The 19,945-nt window shown below is 49.2% G+C and overlaps 1 protein-coding gene across 1 annotated transcript in view; it reads left to right on the plus strand.

The window, feature by feature from the left end:
* The window catches only part of KIAA1549 (KIAA1549 ortholog), a 123,974-nt gene that overhangs the window by 62,758 nt on the left and 41,271 nt on the right, over positions 1-19,945 (plus strand). The window contains exons 9-11 of the mRNA XM_045855665.1: positions 7,490-7,667; positions 10,785-10,969; positions 18,684-18,880. Of these exons, the coding sequence (XP_045711621.1) occupies positions 7,490-7,667; positions 10,785-10,969; positions 18,684-18,880 (560 nt within the window). The remainder of the gene's footprint in view (positions 1-7,489; positions 7,668-10,784; positions 10,970-18,683; positions 18,881-19,945) is intronic.

Raw genomic sequence — 19,945 nt, forward strand, 5'->3', positions numbered from 1 at the left:
CGCAAAATGTGGTTGATGATGGAGTGGTAGTGTTCCTGAGAGTATCACAGGGATGTATCGTCCCGCTGGAAGAGACTTTAAGAAATCAGAAGGAGGAATATTTCCTGCCCTCTGTTCGAGCGGCTCATCCTGCACGCCTTCTGCTGCCCCTGCTTGTCTCACGTTACCCCGAACACCCATCCCCTCTATAAAGTAGCAGAAAAGTTACAGATGACAGATGCGTTTTAGTGGGAAAGTGACCCGTTTTAAATGCACACAGGCATTTAAATGCACATAGGTGCACAGTGAGCTGGAGGTTGGGCTGTGATTTATTCCCATCTCAGTGTGCATGAATGTGATTTTGGATTTTTCCCCTCACCCATTGCTGGCTCATAGAGCTGAGAAAGTGGGATAGTGTTGCCGGGTGTTCCAGAGACAGGAGGCTTGGGGAAACCGGAAGTCCGGGGGTGGGCGGTTGGTGGTGCAGGGGCGTTGGAGAGAAGAAGGCAGAGCTGACCCTGGGGAGGGGCAGGGTGGCAGTGGGCCCAGGGCTGGTGTCATCGTCCCCAAGTCTCTGACCAGTTTCCCCTGCGAGTACTGCTCTCTCTCTCTCCCCTCCCGCAGAGGTGCTGGTTAGGTTCCTAAAGCAGTTTCTTTGCCAGATGCAATAGAGTATAGAGAAATTAAAAAACTTAATAGAAGGTTGAGAGTAATATTAGTATAAATAGAAAACAGATATATATATATATACTTATATAAATGTAAAACAAAGAACAATGAAAATGAATGATAAAAGCTTGGCTGTATTCAGTAACCCTGGATTCATAGAGCTCAAGGTCTGGGTGGAGGTTAATAAACGCACATAAAACAGTTATAAAGCACCATCAGATGACAGAGGAGGTGCTGGATTAAATAGGAAAGTTCCCTAAGGTGCGAATATTGGATGTATGAAAGCTAACTCAGCCGCCCCTCAGGAACAGTGCTGTCTCATGGGTTGCTTAGTAACCGCGGCCTGCTTCTCCTGTGCGCTGGGGTGGCCAGATGTGACGATGGAGACAAGAAATCACGTATGGGGCACGGGACTCGTTAGCGACATGATTTGTAAAAGTGAAAGTATTCAAACAACCTAAATGCCCAGCAGTGGGGGGATAGGTACAAAAACTGTCGTGAGTTCTTACATGTTGGAATATTGGACCGCCATGATCATTTTTTGAATTAGGGAGTGAGGGAAAATCTTAACTGAAGAGAGACTGTATAAGAATGTATGCAAAATAACCCAACTATTAATACAAAACTCATGAAAAAATTAATGGGAGGAAATATGCCACAATATTTACGGGGATTATCTTTGGCTGGTTGAATTTGAGGTGATTCCATTTTATCCTTCCTACATTCTTCTTCGTGCTTTTCAAAATTTCTCCAGTGAACATGCAATTTCTTGAGCAAATGTGTGATTTTAATCAGAAAATAATGTTTAAAGTGAAGTTGAAAACATTGCCTGGAAGGATGGCTCCCTCCCTCCCACTGTGGGAGCGTGGATTCCAGACACGAGTCTGAGAAGAAGTCACCCACCCAGAAGGGATGCTGATGTTAGGTCTGGCTGCTGCTTTCCGGTTGGACAGGCACGTAGAATCTTCAGTTGAGCCGGGCGTCCCTGGAAAGGGGAAGTATGGCTTCTGCCAGGGAAAACCATTTCTGAAATTTACCAGAACATTTCAATGGAATAAATAGTCATGCAGGTAGAGGGACAGATGGGTGTAATCTACTTGCTTTTTGGGAGCCCCTTGTTAGTATTAATTCTAAAGGCTAATAAAAAATTATTACAGCGCAGTTTGCGGGGGAGGGAGTAGGTGGTTAGGAAACAGAAGTGGTCAGGGAGCTGGCCTAGAGACACCAGACAAGGGCAGGCCGGATACGAGACCGCCGCAGGATGGGGAGGTGTAAAGAAGTTTCTCCAGGGACGAGGGTTTGGGCCTGTGTTGTTAAGGGTCTTTGTACGTGGTGTGGAAGAAGGCATTCACAGTGAAGTCTTGAAACTGTTGATATGCCGGAAGTTTCCGGTGGTGAAGGAGCCCAGCGGCCGTGTCTGTGGGGTGCAGAACGGTGTTGCGATTCTGTACAGGTGGCTAGAGAAGTGGCAGCTCTTTGGCTAATGGCAAGTGTAGGGGCCAAAGCTTCAAACCGTGTGTGTGAAGTAGAGGCCTCAAGAGTGATTGTCGATCATTTACTGAGAACGTCAGCCAACAGTCTGCTGGAGTCTGCAGGCGCAGTAAAACTGTTGCACGTCAGTCAGAGAAATAGCAACATAATAAAAAGCTCTACAGAAAACTGTGATGTATCAAATGCACTAGATTCTGAAGCACTGATGCAAAGGTGTACCCTGAACACCGGAGAGAGAGAAATGTTGGAACAAATCAAAGTACTATTTGATCCAGTGGATTGAATTTATGAGATTTTTTTCCAGCTTCATTGAGATATAATTGACAGATGACAATGTGTCAAGTTTAAGGTGTACAGTGTGATGACGTGATATAAGTGTGCGAGGTCTGTCCGGAAAAAGTGCAGCCATTGTTAATATAATGAGAGCGGTTTGTGGGCAATGTGACCTGGCAGTCGAGGAGAGTGGACTGGAATGCTCATGTGTGAACAATGACGACCTCACTGTACTAGTCAGTGAGTGCGGTAGATGCCCTTGAGTGAATATGTGTACTGTGTGGCCTTTGCATTCAAAATGACCGAGCAAGTATAGCAACAGATCTGTGTCAAATTTTGTGTTAAGCTTGAACTTTCCTCCATGGAAACTATTCAGATGATTCAGAAGGCTGCAGCTATAGGCAGCTGAAAGTTGGCAGCTTCATCACAACAGTGCACCTGCTCATGCATCACATCTCTTGCAGATTTTTTTGTGAACCATCAAATCACCCAGGTGACTACCCCCTTCAGCCCAGATTCAGGGCCGTGTGACTTCTGGCTTCTCCCAAAACTAAAATCACCTTTGAAAGGGGAAGAGATTTCAGACTGTTGATGAGACTCAGGAAGATACAGCAGGACAGCTGATGGCGATTGGGAGAACTCTGTGAGGTCTCAGGGTCCCACTTTGAAGGGGACTGAGGTGTCATTGCCCTATGTACAGTGTTTCTTGTACCTTGTATCTCCTTCAATGAATGTCTCTATTTTTCATATCACATGGCTGGATACCTTCTGGACAGACCTTGTAGACTGTGACATGATTACCACAATAAGGTTAGTTAGCACACCATTGCTCACAGTTAGTTTGGCATGTGTGTGTGGTGAGAACTTTTAAGATGTTCTCTTAGCATCTTTCAGGTGTACAGTGTGTTGTTCCTGACTGTGTACACTGCGCTGTATGTTAGATCCCTGGACTTAACGACTGCAAGTTTCTGCCCTTGGACAACCTCTACCCGTTTCTCCTTCACCTGGCTTTTGGCAATCATCAATCTGCTCTCTGTTTCTATGAGTGTTTAAGATTCCACATGGAGGTGAGATCATCCAGTATGATCTCTGACTTCTTTCACTTCGTAGAATGCTCTTATGGTCCATCCATGTTGTTACAAATGGCAGGATTTTCCTCTTCATTTTTGTTGGTGACTCGCATTCCATTGTGTGTATGCAACTACATCTCCTTCATCCACCCACCCACCCACCCACCCACAGGTGGGCATGTGGATTTGTGTCGTGCCTTGGCACCAGTGCTGCAGAGGGCCTGCGGATGCAGATCTCTCTCCAAGATAGTGAGTTCATTTCCTTGGAATGCATACCCAGGAGTGTCATTGTTGCATCAGATGGTAGTTCTATTTTTAGCTTTCAGAGGAAGCTTCACGCTGTTCTCCGTAATGGCTGTACCAATTTATATTCCCACCAACAGTGCACAAGGATTCCATTTTTTTCCACAACCTCTCCAGCACTTACCTCTTGTGTTTTGATATTAGCTATTGTAACAGGTATGAGGTGATATCTCATTGTGATTTTGATGTGCATTTTTTTTATGATTAAGGTGTTGAACACCTTCTTTTCACATGCCTGTTGGCATTTGTATATCTTCTTTGGAAAAATGTCTATATATTTTTTGCTATTGAGATGCATGAGCTCCTTGTGTATTTTGGATATTAAACTGTTATCAGAGATATGATTTGCAAAGATTTTCTCACATTCCATAGCTTGCCTTTTCATTTTTTAAAAAATATTTATTTTTATTTTTAGAGAGGGAAGGGAGGGAGATAGAGAGAGAAACATCAATGTGCTGTTGCTGGAGGTTATGACCTGCAACCCAGGCATATACCCTGGCTGGGAATCGAACCTGCGACACTTTAGTTTGCAGCCCGCACTCAATCCACTGAGCTACGCCAGCCAGGGCTCCTTTTCATTTTTGTTGGTTCTTTTGCTGTGCAGAAACTTTTTAGTTTGAAGTAGTTCCACTTGTTTATTTTTGCTTTTGTTGCTTGTGATTTGGGTCTCCTCCCTAAAAAATCTTTACTAAGACCAATGTCAAGGAGCTTTTTTTCCCTATGTCGTCCTCAGGGAGTTTTATGGTTTTAGGTCTTACGTTTAAGTCTGTCCATTCGGAACTAACTTTGTGAGTGGTCCAGTTTTGTTCTTTTGCGTGTGACTGTCCAGTTTTCCCAACACTGTTAATGAAGAGACTGTCCTTTCCACACTGAGTATTCTTGGCTCCTTTGTCAGCAGGGTCTTTTGTGGTTCCTTATAAATTTTAGGATTGTTTTTTGCTATTTCTGTAAAAAATCCCATTGGAATTTTGGTAGGGATAGCATTGAATCTATAGGTGGCTTTGGATAATATGGGCATTTTAACAATATTAATTCTTCCGTACTGTGAGCACGGGATATATTTCCATTTATTTGTGTCTTCTTCAATTACCAATGTCTCACAATATTTAGTGTACAGATTTTTCACTTTCTTTGTTAAATTTATTCCTAAGTATTTTATTGTTTTTGATGCTATTGTGAATGGCATTGTTTTCTTTATTTCTTTCCTGATAGTTCATTGTTAGTTTATAGAAACACAACTGATTTTATTGTGTTGATTTTGTGTTCTGCAAATTTACAAATTCACTTATTCCAATATTTTTTTTGGTGGAGTCTGTAGGGTTTTTTTTTATATATAATATCATGTCATGTGTAAGCAAAGACAGTTTTATTCTTCCTTTCTGATTTGGGTGCCTTTTATTTCTTTTTCGTGCCTGATTACCTTTTATTTTTTTTTCTTGCCTGATTGCTGTGGCTTCCAGTGCTGTGTTGAATGGGAGTGGTGAGAGGAAACACTTTTGTCTTGTTCCTGATCCTGGTGGAAAAGCTTTCAGCCTTTCATCACTGAGTATTATGTTAGCTGTGGGTTTGTCATATACGGCCTTTGCTACCTTGAGGTATCGTCTTTCTGTACTCAGTTTGTTGAGGGTTTTTATTATGAATGAATGTTGAATTTTGTCCCATGCTTTTTCTGCATCTATTGGATGGTCTTATGATTCTTTTATTAATGTGGTGTATCTCACTTATTGATTTGCATATGTGGACCCAACCTATCCTTGCATCCAGGGATGAAGCCCACTTAATCATGGTGTAGGACCCTTTACATGTGCTGTCAAATTGGTTTGCTAGTATTTCATTGAGAAATTTTGCATCTGTGTTCATCAGAGATAATGGTTTGCAGTTTACTTTTTTTATAGTGCCCTTACCAGGCTTTGGTGCAGGATAGTGCTGGTCTTATAAAACGAGTTGGGGAGCATTCCTTCCTTAGCTGTTGGGAAATTTTGAGCACAATTGGCATTACCTCTTTTTCAGAAGTTTGGTAGAATTCATCAGTGAAACTATCTGGGCCTGGGCTTTTCTTTGGGGGGAATTTTTTTTAATTACTGATTTAATCTCCTTATTCATTACTTGTCTGTTCAGATTTTCTATTTCTTTATGATTCCATTTTGGTGGGTTGTGTGGTTCTAGGACTGAATCCATTTCTTCTAGGTTGTCTAATTTGTTGGTGAATAATTATTTGTAGTAGTCCCTTTTGATCCTTTCTATTTCTTTGGTATCTGTTATAATGTCTTCTCTGTCATTTACAATTTTTTGAGAACTCACACTTTTTCATGGTTAATGTAGCTAAAGTTTTCTTCATTTTGTTTATCTTTTCAAAGAATCAACATTTATTTTGTTCACCTCTTCTGTTGTTTTCCTAGTCTCTATTTCACTTATTTCTGCTCTAATATTTATTATTTCCTCCTCTTTATTAACTTTGTGCTTAGTTTTTTCTTTTCCTAGTTCCTTGAGGTGTCAATTAGATTGTTTATTTGAGATCTTTCTTTTTTCTTGGTGTATGTGTTTGTAGCTGTGAACTTTCTGCTTGTAACTTTTTACTGTGTATCATAAGATTTTGGTATCTTGTGTTTCCATTTTCATTTAAGATTTTTTAGATTTTTCTTCTGATTTCTTTGGTGCATTGGTTATTGCAGGAGTGCGTTGTTTAATTTCCATGTATTTTTTAATCTTCCAGCTTTCCTTTTGTTATTGGTTCTAGTTTCACACTACGGTGTCTGGAATAGTCACGTGACAAAATGTCTGTGTTCTTGAATGTATTGAGACTGTTTTGGTGGCCTCACATACGGTCTATCCTAGAAAAGGTACTGTGTGCCTTTAAGAAGAATGTGTATTCTGCTCTTGGATGGAATGTTCTGCATGTGTCTTTTAGGCCTCCAGTGTTGTTAAAATCTGCTATTTCCTTACTGATTCTTTCTCTGAATGGTCTACCCATTATTGAGGGGGTATTAAAGAATTTAAGAGATGTATTGTGCCAAGAGCAGTGGTTCTCAACTAGGGGTGATTTTGTCCCCCCAGGGTACATTTTGTCACTGTCCGGAGACATCCCGCTTGTCACAGCTGGTTGGAGTGGTGGGGTGGCCACGACTGTTGCTAGTGGCATCTAGCAAATAGAGGGCAGGATGCTTCTAAGCATCTTACAATGCTCTAAGAACATCTAAGAACTATCTGGACCGAAACGGCAATAGTACCACGGTTGAGAAACCGTGCCCCAGATGAACAGGGAGAAAACACTGATAGATTTGAGCGGGGATTGGATCAAACTGTTAGTAGCTTCAGATGACCAGGGGCGCACCTAACCTTTGCGGCGGGTGTTATGCAGGCAGCAGCATCCTCCCGTGCCATCCTGGGGCTTCTCGGCAGCAAGTCTAGATTCCAGGACGTGGCAACCCTGTGGTCTGTGTGTCCTGAGGGCCCTTGTCTCAGAGAAGACTTTGAGCAAGACCAAGTTCATTCGTCATTCTGCATGGAGGAACTTTCGTTGTGACTGTCCCTCTTCCCGTCAAGCGAGCATCGTGGGGATTCTGGACCCTGGGATCGTGTAGGGAGTGTATTAGGGGGACTGGAATAGATCCCAAGTAACACAGTCAAGGCCGAGTGCCCAGAGAGAGGGCATCTGGAAGCACGAGCCTCTAAAATGCTAACGGTGTCTGTCTGTCGTCTTTCAGGTGGTGAACGTGTCGAGGCTGGAGGGGGACGACAACCCCGTGCAGCTCATCTACTTCGTGGAAGATCAGGATGGAGAGAGACTGAGTGCGGTCCGGTCTTCAGACCTGATTAACAAGATCGACATCCAGAGAGCAGCCATTATCTTGGGTTACCGAATTCAAGGCGCTGTAGCCCAACGTGAGTGCCTGGGGCTTGGCCTCGGGGGCGGGGTGGGGGCGGAGCAGGGGTCACCTGTGCTGTGCTGGGGTCAGCCACCAGTCTTGTTCTGGACCCTGAACTCTGAATCTAAAGCATTCTTATGTGGGTGTAGTAGATGTGCGTCTTAAGCCCATATCATTAAGTGGCGCTTATGTAAGATGTCAGTTGTTAAAAGTTGCTGGAAAACACTTTTATTTCAATTGCTTGCGGTTATAGGCTTCACTGCTGTTTTTCCCACCTGGTGTTTTGTGTTCGTAGCATTCTGGTGAGTTATAGTAGCTCCAGTTAACATTAATATTTTTTTTTCCCTGCTCCTGTCCTGTCTTAGGTAAAATACTGTGTTTTCTCTGTATTTCTTCCAAAACCTTGTATGTCATATTCTGAACATGGGTGGGGACAGTGAGTCACACAGGAAGCGGGGAGGTGCCCTCTGTGTGTATTGGCTTCCTCCTGGGCCTTTCAGCACAAAGAAGTCCTTGATCCTGACCCTTTGCAGTCCTGTTTCTCTCCCACCCAGGCCTCAGCCACTCCACAGTCCAGAAAGAGGTGTCTGGGTATTTCTTTATTATTTTTGGAAGATCCTAGGCCCCTGCCCACCCTGGCACTGGCTGATCTCAGTGCGTTTTTTCCCAACTCACAGATTTTGGGTGTTTAAAACTGAGAAAAGGAGAGGCATGGAAGAGTGTATTTCTCTAAATATACCTTCGTGAATCAGACTGCTATTTTAATGTGACTGTTTTTCCTTTATGATTCTGAGAGCAACCCTTGTCAAAGCCCAGGGACACTTGCTCCCAACAGTACAGGGTAAGTAAATGTGTAGACGAAGTTCAGCATCAGAGGATGCTGAAAAACCGCAGTGAACGTGTAAGGCGATCGAGGCCATGTTACAGAAGGACAGCTTCGAAAGTGTCCTTGGCAGTGGGGGAGGCTGGTGGAATCTACAGTTGTCCCTGCAGACCGCCCCGGAGGAGGGCTGATGGGCACGCTTGCTCCACTTTGTAGCAGAGGGTGCTGGGAGACCTGAAGCAAATAACCACCGGCCGAGGGTTCCCGTGATCGCACGTTGGTGTGTTCTGCTGCAGAGCAGCGAGAACAGAATAAAGCGTGTCCCTCCCTTCTTTCCTGCATCACCTTCCTGGTTGCTGGAGAGGTGAAGCTCCACTCCCGCGAAGCACTTCACCTTTTAAAAAGGTGCATGGCCACCGGTATGGGCACCTTCCAAGCCCACTTCCGTCTGCTCCTTGCCCTTCCCTTTCCTCCGCTTCGTGCTAAAAACCACAGAGTAACAGTCCGGGGATGGGAGCCCCAGCCCAAGGCCGGGAGCAGCCCGAGACAGCTGCAGTCCCGGTGCCAGGACCTCGTCCAGTTGTCCCCGCCCTGCAGGGTGCTTCTGTCCCTCCCACATTGTTAGTTGTCTCCGTGCAAAATGAACTATATTTAGGCCAGACTGAAAAATACAGATTGTTATCACGGTCACCTTTCCCTTTTCCCATGTAGTCCCCGCTCTGGGGTGCGTGCGTCGTTCACGGTGCGTGTGCCGTGGAGTGCTGGCCCCCCGCCCACTCGTGCTGCTCTCTCCGGGGCCCCGGCTCAGACCTGGAGCAGCGCCGAGAATCGTTTCTGTTGTCTCATCTCAGAGCAGATGCATGTCGGTCCCACAGCACGTGTTAACCTTAGGGGGCGAAAAGAGCGCACAGCGTGGCCCCTGCCCCTGGAGACTGAGATGTGGTTGAGCAGACACGACTTGGAGCAGTGCCCGTAGTCATGAGCGAAGTCGCCTGGCGCATCAGCTTGGCGCACTGGTGTGATAAAGTGCATCCCAAGGGAAGTAGTAAGGCACCGCCTGCAACACAGAGCCAGCCAGAACGAAAGACAAGGAGAAGCGAGTGTCATGGAGAGATTGTTGTGAATCAGCCCCGAGGAGGGAGGGCAGGGAGGAGGGGGCCTGTTGGTTTTCGGAGCCTGCTGGAGCTTTAAGGAGAGCCGAGTCCTCTGAGAGGATGAGGACGGAGTGCAGGGGGCGAGGGCCCGGTTCTGGGAGGCAGGATGAGGGACAGGAGCTGGCGAAGGAAGTTCAGGACAGAGTCATTGAACCATGACTGCCCAAGGCCGTGGAAGGTGGAGGTGGCAGGTGGGGAGTAGCGGATGCAAAGGAAGTTTGACTTAATGTGGTTTTATTTTACTTTATTATTATTTTCTTCAACGTGCTCTCTCTGGCCAGTTTCATCACAGAACACTTGTGCATGATTTACTTCTCGCCCGTCTGCTCTGGCACGCCTCTGATGATGTCAGAGCCCCCGGACCAATGGCAGCCCGGGTGCACACTCTGCCGTGTGTCCCACACGCTGTTCCCAGTGTGGGATCCTCGCCCCCTGCTCCCCCCGTGGTGGTGGACCCCAGGCTGCCCACCGTTACACCACACTCTACTCCAGATTCCCTCATGGCGGGACAGTGGTGGCGAGGGCGGCCAGCTTGCCTCGTCCGACCATCCTCAGGGTCTGCGTGTGCTCCGCCCCAGCACGTCTGTCCACTTCTCACAGCGAGGTGGGGCCTGGAGTTGATCGACTCCAGGGACTCTGGATGACCCCAACCCAGAGTAGCTGCCACGCCAGCCGGGGGTGGAGAAAGGAAGTGATTTAATGTGGTTTTAAAATTGACAGCCGGTACCTTAAGTAAAGCAATATCGATTACAAGCCACGTTTCACGGGTTCAGGGAGAGAGACAGCGAGGAAATGGAGGCAGCACCCAGACACGGCCTTTCGGATTTCTGACCGTGGGCGCGGAGGCATTCCTGCAGGGGGCACTGTGGGCGAGCTCACAGGCTGACTGTCAGGAGCCCCGGGGCGAACCTGGCTTTGCCGCTGAGTGAGCCCTGTTCCTTTGGATACATCGTCCGTGTCACCGTGACCCCTGCCGTGCTCTCCACGTAACCTTCCGTGTGGCGTCTGTTCCCCCGGTTGCGTGTCCTGTCATCAGATCACAGCCGCTCACCGGATGTCTCGAGCGGAGATGACAGGGCTCACACTGCCCCTGGCGGGGGGGCGCTGTCCCAGGGGGGTGGGCAGTCACTCAGCCGCCTGTCTTTCTCCCCCGCAGCCGTGGACAGGGTGAAGGGGCCGTCGCCGGAGTCCCAGAGCAGCAACCTCTGGGTCATCGTGGGCGTGGTCATCCCCGTGCTGGTGGCGATGGTGATTGTGGTCATCCTCTACTGGAAGCTGTGCCGCACGGACAAGCTGGACTTCCAGCCGGACGCCGTGGCCAACATTCAGCAGCGGCAGAAGGTGAGGGGCCAGCCCCTGGCGTGCGTAGGTAGACCCGACTCGCAGGTGGGGTGGTGGGGGGGCTCGGGCTCCGGGTGCAGACAGAGGGCCAGCAGGGCAATCTCCTGGCTGTAACGGCGGTGCCCCTCTGCCCTCGTGTTCGCGGACCGGGACCCCAGTTCCTCCGTAGCGTTAACTGTGTGCCGAGGAGACGAAGAAGCTGTGTAGAGGCCGCACTGCGCCACACCTTCGGGGGCCTTGGCGTCCACTGTGCTTTTGTTTGCGAGACCATCAGCCAGCAGGTCCCATCTGTTCTGGGGACGCATTCTGATCCCTTTTAACCCCGGATCTCGTCAGAGAACAGGAGCCAGGGCAGATTTTCTCCGGTCTGCGTGTCTGTATCTTTCAGACACAGCTTCACTGGATGGCCCTTTGTTTTCCGTCCACTGCAAGCCCCTGTATCCGCCTTGGTCAGGACCACTTAGTCATCCAAGATTGGTAATACCTGCCATAAACATCTCACCTTAAATGTATGAGGAGGTATTTAGTTACCAATTCTTCAACATACCTGAAGTTTGTTTGTTTGTTTGTTTGAATGTTTGTCTGCTGAGAGGAATTTCCTGGGGTCTTTTTTATAGTAAATACCCACAATGCACCAGAGCAGTTCCCAGTTTGGGTTTCTTAGAGAGGAAGGAGCAAAGCAACCGGAGAGCAAAGTTCCCTGGATTTTTTAATGCTTCCCCACCCCCCACTCTGCAGTCCTTTAGACTTAGCTCACCAACTCCTAATTTGACAGCAGTGTTTTAGCAGCGCCTTGTCCATGTCTTTCTAAAATATTTTAGTTTCTATAGGGGTAGCAATTCTCTTCTTACCTGTTTCAGCAGTTTCTGCGACGTTTAGTGCTCACATACAAGCTTTAGAGCAAGGATGCCGAGTGTCGGCCAGTGTCTAGTTCACCGGGTGTGAGCGAAACCGTTCCCAGGGACAGAGAACTCACTGCCTGTCAACATTCTGCACAGCAGGGATCAGCCATCACTGAGGGAGAGGAAAGTGGTCGTGAATCGACGACATTTACTAACATGTACCCTCCGTGGGTCTCATCAATGTAGGGGACTCGCTCAGCGCTGAGAGTTGGATAAGAAAGAGCAGATAAGCAGGGACTTGCCTGATTCACCTGCGGATTTTATTCTGATTGTGTGGGTACAAAAAATTCTGTGCGTGACAGACCTAGACCTGCTGAAGGAAAACATAAGTATTGTTTTAAGCTTTATTTCACTTTTGTAAAAGTAAATGAAGCATATTCTTTCTCTTATGAATTAAATAAGAAGTGCAAAATCTTGATTAAATTGCAAGTACGTTGGGTTAAATTATCAAGTATATTGGAAGCATTTTATTTTTTTTAATTAATTAATTTAATCCTCACCTGAGGACATGCTTATTGATTGGGGGGGGCGGTGCAGAGAGGGAGAGAGACAGACAGACAGACACCGAAGTGAGAGAAACATTGGTTGCCTCCTGTATGCGCCCTGACTGGGGATCAAAGCCACAACCCTTTGGTGTATGGTACAATGCTCCAACCCGCTGGGCCAGCCCACCAGGACTATTGGGGGCATTTTATACATTAATATTGTATTGTTACGTGCCTCCATTTATTATTTACATAGTCTGACAAGGTTGTTTGGTTCTTAGACTGATGAATGGCACAGAAGAAACCTGGAAAAAATTAGTACTTGGTGTACGAAGTGGTTCAGAGTGTGAATTTTACCATAACAAGATCGACAATAGATCTCATTGGAAATGATTTTGTTCTGGGGCAAGAGTACCGTTTCCGAGAGATTTAGCCAGCACAGACGGTCTGTGTATCTAAGTCTTTCGCGTTGCTTGGTCTCCGGTGTAAAGACTCGCTGTGGAAGCCCGTCCGTGACCTGTCTCTGTGGCACAGAACAGGGCAGTCCCCAGCCTTTGTCTCCTCCTCCCACTTTCACTTCCCAGCAATTGTCGCGTCCCAGACGTGGCTCTACTTCAAATGGGCAGAGTTTCACATGCAGCCCCCAGCCTCTGGAGCTGCCCCTGTGCTGTCACCGCCTGTTCCTGGGACGGTCTTCGGCAGGGGGCCTCCCGAGAGAGGACACGTGTTGTTTGGAGGGTAGAACCTCCTGATGTTTCAGAAGCACCGGCTTGGTTTGGGTGGTGCCGGAACCCATTGTGTGGGTCTGCCGTGTGTTTGGAACAGGAAAGCGATGATCTCCACGTAGCTGAAAAACAAAGTTCTCTACTTCGTAGGCTCTTAGGAGCTTATCTGGTAATAGCCAGGGGCTCCTCGCCTGATCCCAGGGGCGCTTGGAAAAGGTGCTGTCTTCCCAGTGACTGTAAGAGGTCTTCGTCTTCCTGGGGTACCTCTCCCCTCCCCTCCCCCTCCCCCCCCCCTCTTTCTCCCCACATCTTCCCCCAACCCCACCCCCTTTTGCCCACCCCACCCCCGATGCTGCCTCCCTACTACTCTCTGAAATCTTGTAGCAAACCCCAGTCCTCTGAACATCTGGAAACAATGAATCTGCGGACCACAACTCCACACCCCCTCCCCCTGTAGGAGAGGGAAACCTTCAGACTGTCAGAGAATAGATCGTTTTGAAACATGATAAGAGGGAGAGGCCTTTCTGTCGTATTTGGAAGCATGCTCCTTCCTTATTTCTAATAACAATGAAAAAACAAAACCCCTAACCCATGTCTTTGTTTTTATCTGTATTCTCTTTATTATTTTTTAAGATTTTATTTATTTTATTTTTAGAGAGGGAAGGGAGGGAGAAAGAGAGAGAGAAACATCAATGTACAGTTGCTGGGGGCCGTGGCCTGCAACCCAGGCATGTGCCCTGACTGGGAATCGAACCTGAGATGCTTTGGTTTGCAGCCCGTGCTCAATCCACTGAGCTACGCCAGCCAGGGCTTGTATTCTCTTTAATCTGTAGCCCAAAGGCATCACTTGTCACTGTTCCCAAAAAACTCCAGCTTGGACCCGCCTTGCCCTGTCGAGTTTCTGTTTAAAGATGGGCACGGCATTGGCTACCTGCTGCTGGTCCCACGGGAGCCCCTTTCTTCTGCTGGGGACAGCCCACACTCTGTCGCTGGAGCAGGACCGCGGCTCCTGGCCGGCCGGCACTGTGGGCAGCCAGATGGGGTGGCCGTGGACACGGCACGTGCACTTACTGGACAGACACCGAGCGTGATCTGGGAGCCGCTCAGGGCCAGGCTGGGGGGCAGGCACAGATGTGCAGTCCTGCTTCCGAGGGCTTTGGTTCGGGAGAAGGACACACAGTCACGGTGTGGGTCTGTCTGGGGTGCTGCAGGAGCACAGGGGAGGGGCTGCCACCCCACTCCCGGTGACGGGCTGCTTCTGCCTTCCGAGAGGTGATGCGGGGCGGACACACAGAAGTTGAGAGGGAGCCGGATGAAGTGGCCTGGGGGAGGGAAGGACTTGGAGCCCGGGAAGGATGGGACAGATTGTGTGGAAGGGCACAGCCAAAGCTGAGGAGACGGGGGTGGGCAAGAGCCAGGCTCCGAGGGTACTGGGAGTGAGGGGCTGGGAGTGAGGCTGTAGGCAGTGGGGACCCACTGAAGGTGGGTCTGAAAAGCAGGGACAGTGGCTGGAGTGTGTGTGTTTGGGACGGCCACTTCAGGGGCAGTGTGGACAGCGGGTTGAAGAGACGCTGCATGGGCGTTTCTTCCATCTCAGCCAAGTGCAGCTCGTCCCCCGTGGTTGCTCGTGGAGTTTGTGCAGGGACCCCTGGAGGCCTCCCGTGTCGGTGTTCCAGCTTACCCGCAGTCAGGTGACCGTGACCGCCGTGGCCTGGGGCGGGAGGATCTTGAGTACTGCCCTCCCAGACTCGAGGCCTCAGGAGGGCCGGCTGGGCCCCGGCAGAGACACTCACGGTAGTAGCTCCGCCTTCCCCACTCAAGGGAAGGTCCTGGCGGCCGTGGTGCATTTCCACGGGGCACATCCCCCAAGTGCACACGCTTGAACGGTGGTGTTCTCCTCAGGGCTGCACAGTTTCACTTAGAAGCTGTTGGGGTTTGCTCTGTGGTTTCTCTGTCGTCGTCATACTCCTTCCCGGGGTTCAGGCCAACCGAGTGCTGGGAACCTCCCTCTGTCCTGTTGCGTCTGGGTCGTGTTACATTGATGCCTCACGAGAGTTACAATTCATCAGGCGTCTCTCTGGTTATTTGACTGACCTGCCCAGCAGGCCCCCCCGACTTGTGGGTGACATATCCTGGTGGGGCACTGGCCCTGGGGCCTGTTCCATTGTGACGTATTAAAGAAAGAAGGAGCAAAAGAGCTGTCCTTCCTCAGAAGTAACCCGGTCCTAATATGAATATTAGAGCACGATTAGTCACTTCTCTTCTTTTATAAAATACTGACTCAAGTTTATTCTGCATGTGGAAGCTGGAGACACAATGTAGCCAGACTTAACTCTAGATTAAAACAAACAAAAAAAGAAATGGAAAACTAGAAAAAGTATACCAGAAAGTAGGGATGAAACAAAAGTAGCTAATTCTATAAGCTAGTGGTAGGGGCTGGGGTGGGGCAGTGATTCCTCTAATGTTTTCCTTCTGTGTATTAATGGCTTTTGTGTGGTGCATAAGCCCAGATTTGTTGCCAAGTTTCTATTGTTGTAGAAGGTGGTGAGTCACCCAGCCTGGGAGAAGTGTGAGAATCTAGTATTTAGAGGCGTTAGTTGGCGTCAACAGTAAGCCGCAGGGCTTCACGGCCACTGTGCATGTCTATTCCATTTACGACGTAGACCCCTTCCGTGGTCCCGCACAAAACCCAGTGAGTTCGAGGCGTCAGCTGACCTTTTTCAAATTCATTCCGTCCTCAACCATTAATCGAGGGTCTGCCGTGTGTCACATCCTGTTGCTGAATGACAGAATTTTGTGTCTGAATTTATATCGATCGCTTAATCAGATGCCTGTGAACTCCTAGCAGATTGTCTGTTCACGATGCTTATCCACAGAGAGCGGTAACAATGGCGTTGGTCTCATTCGTAAGGTGCTTTGGTGTTGGTGAAGCATTTTGACACATACGTGTGTTTGTTTGTCCCACAAGCCCTGGCAGCCTGTCGGAGAAGGTCTCCAGTTCCCGGACTCAGGGCACCATGGAGGCAGTGCGGTTGAATAATGATTTTTACCGTATTCCCTTTGGAGACCTTTGCTTCGAGGAGATCTCCAGTCTGTGGCTCCTCCTCCAGTTTCAATAGAGCAAACCATCTACCTCGAAAAAGAGAGAATTTCCCAGTCACGAGAGGCACTTACTGCCTTACCAGGAAATCCACCCGTGAGGATTTCACCAGGGTCGACACGGGGGTGATGCTGATGGTGATGATTAGTTAACTGCCGATTGTGACTGCTATTCTTTCATTTAGAGTCACCTTCGTTTAAAATGAGGTGCCGCTGGGGTGAAACAGCCCCATGGGTGAGAGAGAGGTGCGTGTCTCCCCTGTAAAGGAGGAAGTCTCTTAGGAACGGGGGCTGGAGAGGGGACCAGCACGGCTCCCAGACCACTTCCACGCTCCCAGGAATGTGTGCATTTAGGAGAGAACATGCAAAGAGGTTTCCCGTCTGGAACTGGGTTCCCTTAAGAGGGCTGCGCGCCCCCAGTTGAAGGTCTCTGTGCTAATCAAGTCTCAGGGATTCGGAAATAAGTTTAGCCTGGGTGGCTGGGGGTGTGGGGGATTGGGTGGAGCCGTGGAGTGGCAGGTTTGGGTGTATCGTGTCCAAAACAACATTCCTGCCGGTGTGGTGGAGTGGCCTGCTCTGGAATAATGACACGCTGTCATCATTTTAGGAAACACAGGCAGGCCCGTCCTCACCTTTTGTTTCCAAGCAACCTCTTTGTAAACTATTGTTACGGTAAATTTTGTCTCCCTCTGCTGGCGTAAGTGGTGATTGCAGACTACTCTCCTACCCACGAATCCTAGACGTTTAGTGCCGAAGAGGTTGGAGGCCACACATCTGAGCCCTGGGTGGTGTCACTCATTGTACAGAGAGTTGGCACAAACACGACAAAGCCTTTTGCTTCCGCACAGTCTCTGGTCTGAGATAACTCCTCGGATGGGTTTGCCCGTGTCTTCCGACAGCTCGCACTGCCCGTAGGCGTGGGACACAGCCTGGCCAGGGGGCTCGGGTTTGCCCACGGCGCCCCCACTGAGGGCGAGGAGACATTGAGATTGCTGTGGATATGCCGTTTATTTCTCTACGCTCCTCAGGCTCGGCTTGAGGAAACTGCGAACACTCAGCCCTGGCACTTGTCACCCACCGAAAGTGGTGTCCCACCTTCATTGTCCCCGTATCCACACACTTCGAGCACCTTTCCTGTCTCAGCAAAGGCCCCGAGGCGGAGGCCTGGACCCTGTGCTGCGGGCTCGCGGGGTCTCGGTGGTGGGCTGCAGTCGGTGCCTCGTAGCCCCACGTGGGCCCCCTGCCCCTGCCAGTGTGACGGGTGGATGTTCCCAGGACCCCTTTCTCCTTCACCTTTGTGCCCCAATCACTTCCGTGGGCCACTCCTTTCTAGAAACCCTCTATTCCCTTGCCTTCTATTCCATTGAATGATCCAGATTCTTCCTTTTTTTTTTTTTTGAAGTCGGCTCTTTTTTCTTAGCTTCCTTTTTTCCCTCTGAGCGCCGAACTGTAAGATGCCCTCTGACATTTTATTCACGGTCCATTTTCATCTTTAGAAATGTCAGTTCTCAAAGCCGCATCTCCAGCCGAACGTCCCCGATGCCATTGTCCTCTGACTGCTGCTCCATGGAGCTGCTCTCCTTCAGAGCTTTTGTGCCCTTGCAGCCCCAGCATGGTTAGAGCAAAGCTTGTCTGTTTCCTCCAGCCGTCATTCCTTCGTGTTCACCTCCTTCTTTCACTGTCACGTCCACCGGTGCGTTTACCCTGGCGGTAACTCCCACTCCCCGCTGGTTCTTCCTCTCCTTTGCCTCTTGCGTCTGTTACGCGTCTGGGCCCTGCCTTGGGGCATCTGGCGCTGTTCATCCCTCTCCATTTTCCTTGCTGAGGTTTTGGGCCCCAGCTTTTGTCAGTCCCCGCTTGTGGTCTTGCAGGGCCCTCTTCCTGCTCCCTTTGTGTCCCGTCTGCTTGGGTTTTAGAAATCCGTCCCTTTAGAAATAGGAGGTTTCCGCTCTGGAACTGGCATTTGGAATCATACACCCACAGGCCGGCCTTCTCCTTCTCCCTGTATTCTGACCATTCTAGAGCAGCTCAGGCGGTCTCTTCCCAACCTCATGTCCTCTGGCCCCTGACCATCTAGAACACACTCTGTGTCGCCACCTCTCTTTATTTCTAAGTTCTGTCTGTCCTCCGAGTCTTGGCACAAGTCCCCGTTTCTCTGTATAGAATATTATGTCTGTGTCACTGTCTCGGGAATTGCATAGCACACGGTTACACTATTGTGACCGCGGGTCAGGCATTGTCTTCTGGCGTCTTTTGTATTATGGTCTGGCTATTTAATCCGTGTACTCTTCTTTGATTTTTTGCAAGCACCCATCATTTCTGCAAACTCGAGGTATGCACGGCACTCGGCACACACTTGACGATTTGGAGAGCTTCTGGAGTTAGGTTGGTGGGATGGCGGGCACAGTTTTGAGTTGGAAGTCAGCGCTCACAGTGTCCCAGCCCTCACAGTCTCTTTCCCAGTCGTCAGGTTTCAGGGGGACTGTCCTGCCTGTTTGTTTAGTTGCAGATCCCCAGCGTGAAGGGCTTTGATTTTGCCAAGCAGCACCTGGGCCAGCACAACAAAGACGACATACTGATTATTCATGAGCCAGCTCCACTGCCGGGACCTGTGAAGGACCACACCACGCCCTCGGAAAATGGAGACGTCCCGAGCCCCAAGGCCAAGGTCCCCTCCAGGAATGTCCGTCACCGAGGAAGGTTCGTGTTGGGCTTGCTGCATTGTACTCTGTCGCAGAGCCTGTTTCTGGTTTCAGTTTGACAATTTGTTGTATCAGAAGGGCGACGGCACATGTTGCCCAAGAGTCTACGGCCCGGGAGACTGACCACAGCTTGCCCAAAGTAGGTGCATCCGAGGGCTCTCACGCCACTCTGATGGACTATCAATCACTGTCCGTCATGGTCTGGCAGTCCTCTTGTGACTCGATTAGGGACTGGCCAGCTCAAGGGTAATATTCTGGGGCGAGCGTGCTCAGCCCTCTGGAGACGGTATCAGAAATAATGCCGAGAAGGCGCATAGCCCGTGCTGCACACCCAGCACCGGCGTTGTCCTGGCCCACCATGCCGGCGGGGGGCTGTGACTTCACTGCTCCGCCTGCAGGTGACCTCATCACCGTGTTCTGTCTTTGCTTGATTTTCCTCCGGCCGTCCTTGTCGTCACCATTGCTGGCACGTGTGCGTGGACTCTGCCCCATCTCCCCCCTGCCAGGCCCCCATCCCCAGTTCGTTTCCGTCCCTCCTATCGGAAGGAAGCACGCAGAGAACTGCTTGTTGAGCTTCGTTAAAGACCAGGTTCAGAACCGGGCTTTTCTGCAGTTGCCTTCAGGTAGTTGCATGGTCACGCTGCGGCTGTGAAAGCCCCAACTTACCCATCTTCTTTGAGTCTCAATATTCTCAATCCTGATTTTCTACGGAAAGGAAAAAAGCATGGGATCATACCAGTATTTGAAGCGATATTATAATATCTGACAGCAGGAAACCTACCTTGGGGTTCTGGCCTAATTTTAAGAATTTAATGGCTGTTAGAACATGATCTTTACAGAAGAAATTGCCTTATGGAGAGAGATGTTATTTGCTTAATTATCTTGCAGGCGAAGCATACACCAAATCATTAAGGATTATTTCATGTGCTAGTACAATTTTGTGAAGTCTTTTTTTTTCTTCCCTGGTCGTCTTATCCTAAACGTTTAGTCATGACCCCTCGATGGGCTGTGTGTTCCCCTGATATTTTCGCCTCTCTCATGGGCACCAGCATGCGCTGGCCTT

This window comes from Phyllostomus hastatus, unplaced genomic scaffold (assembly GCF_019186645.2).
Source record: "Phyllostomus hastatus isolate PE091 unplaced genomic scaffold, TTU_PhHast_1.1 phas_scaffold_114, whole genome shotgun sequence".
In the NCBI taxonomy this organism is placed as follows: Eukaryota; Metazoa; Chordata; class Mammalia; order Chiroptera; family Phyllostomidae; genus Phyllostomus; species Phyllostomus hastatus.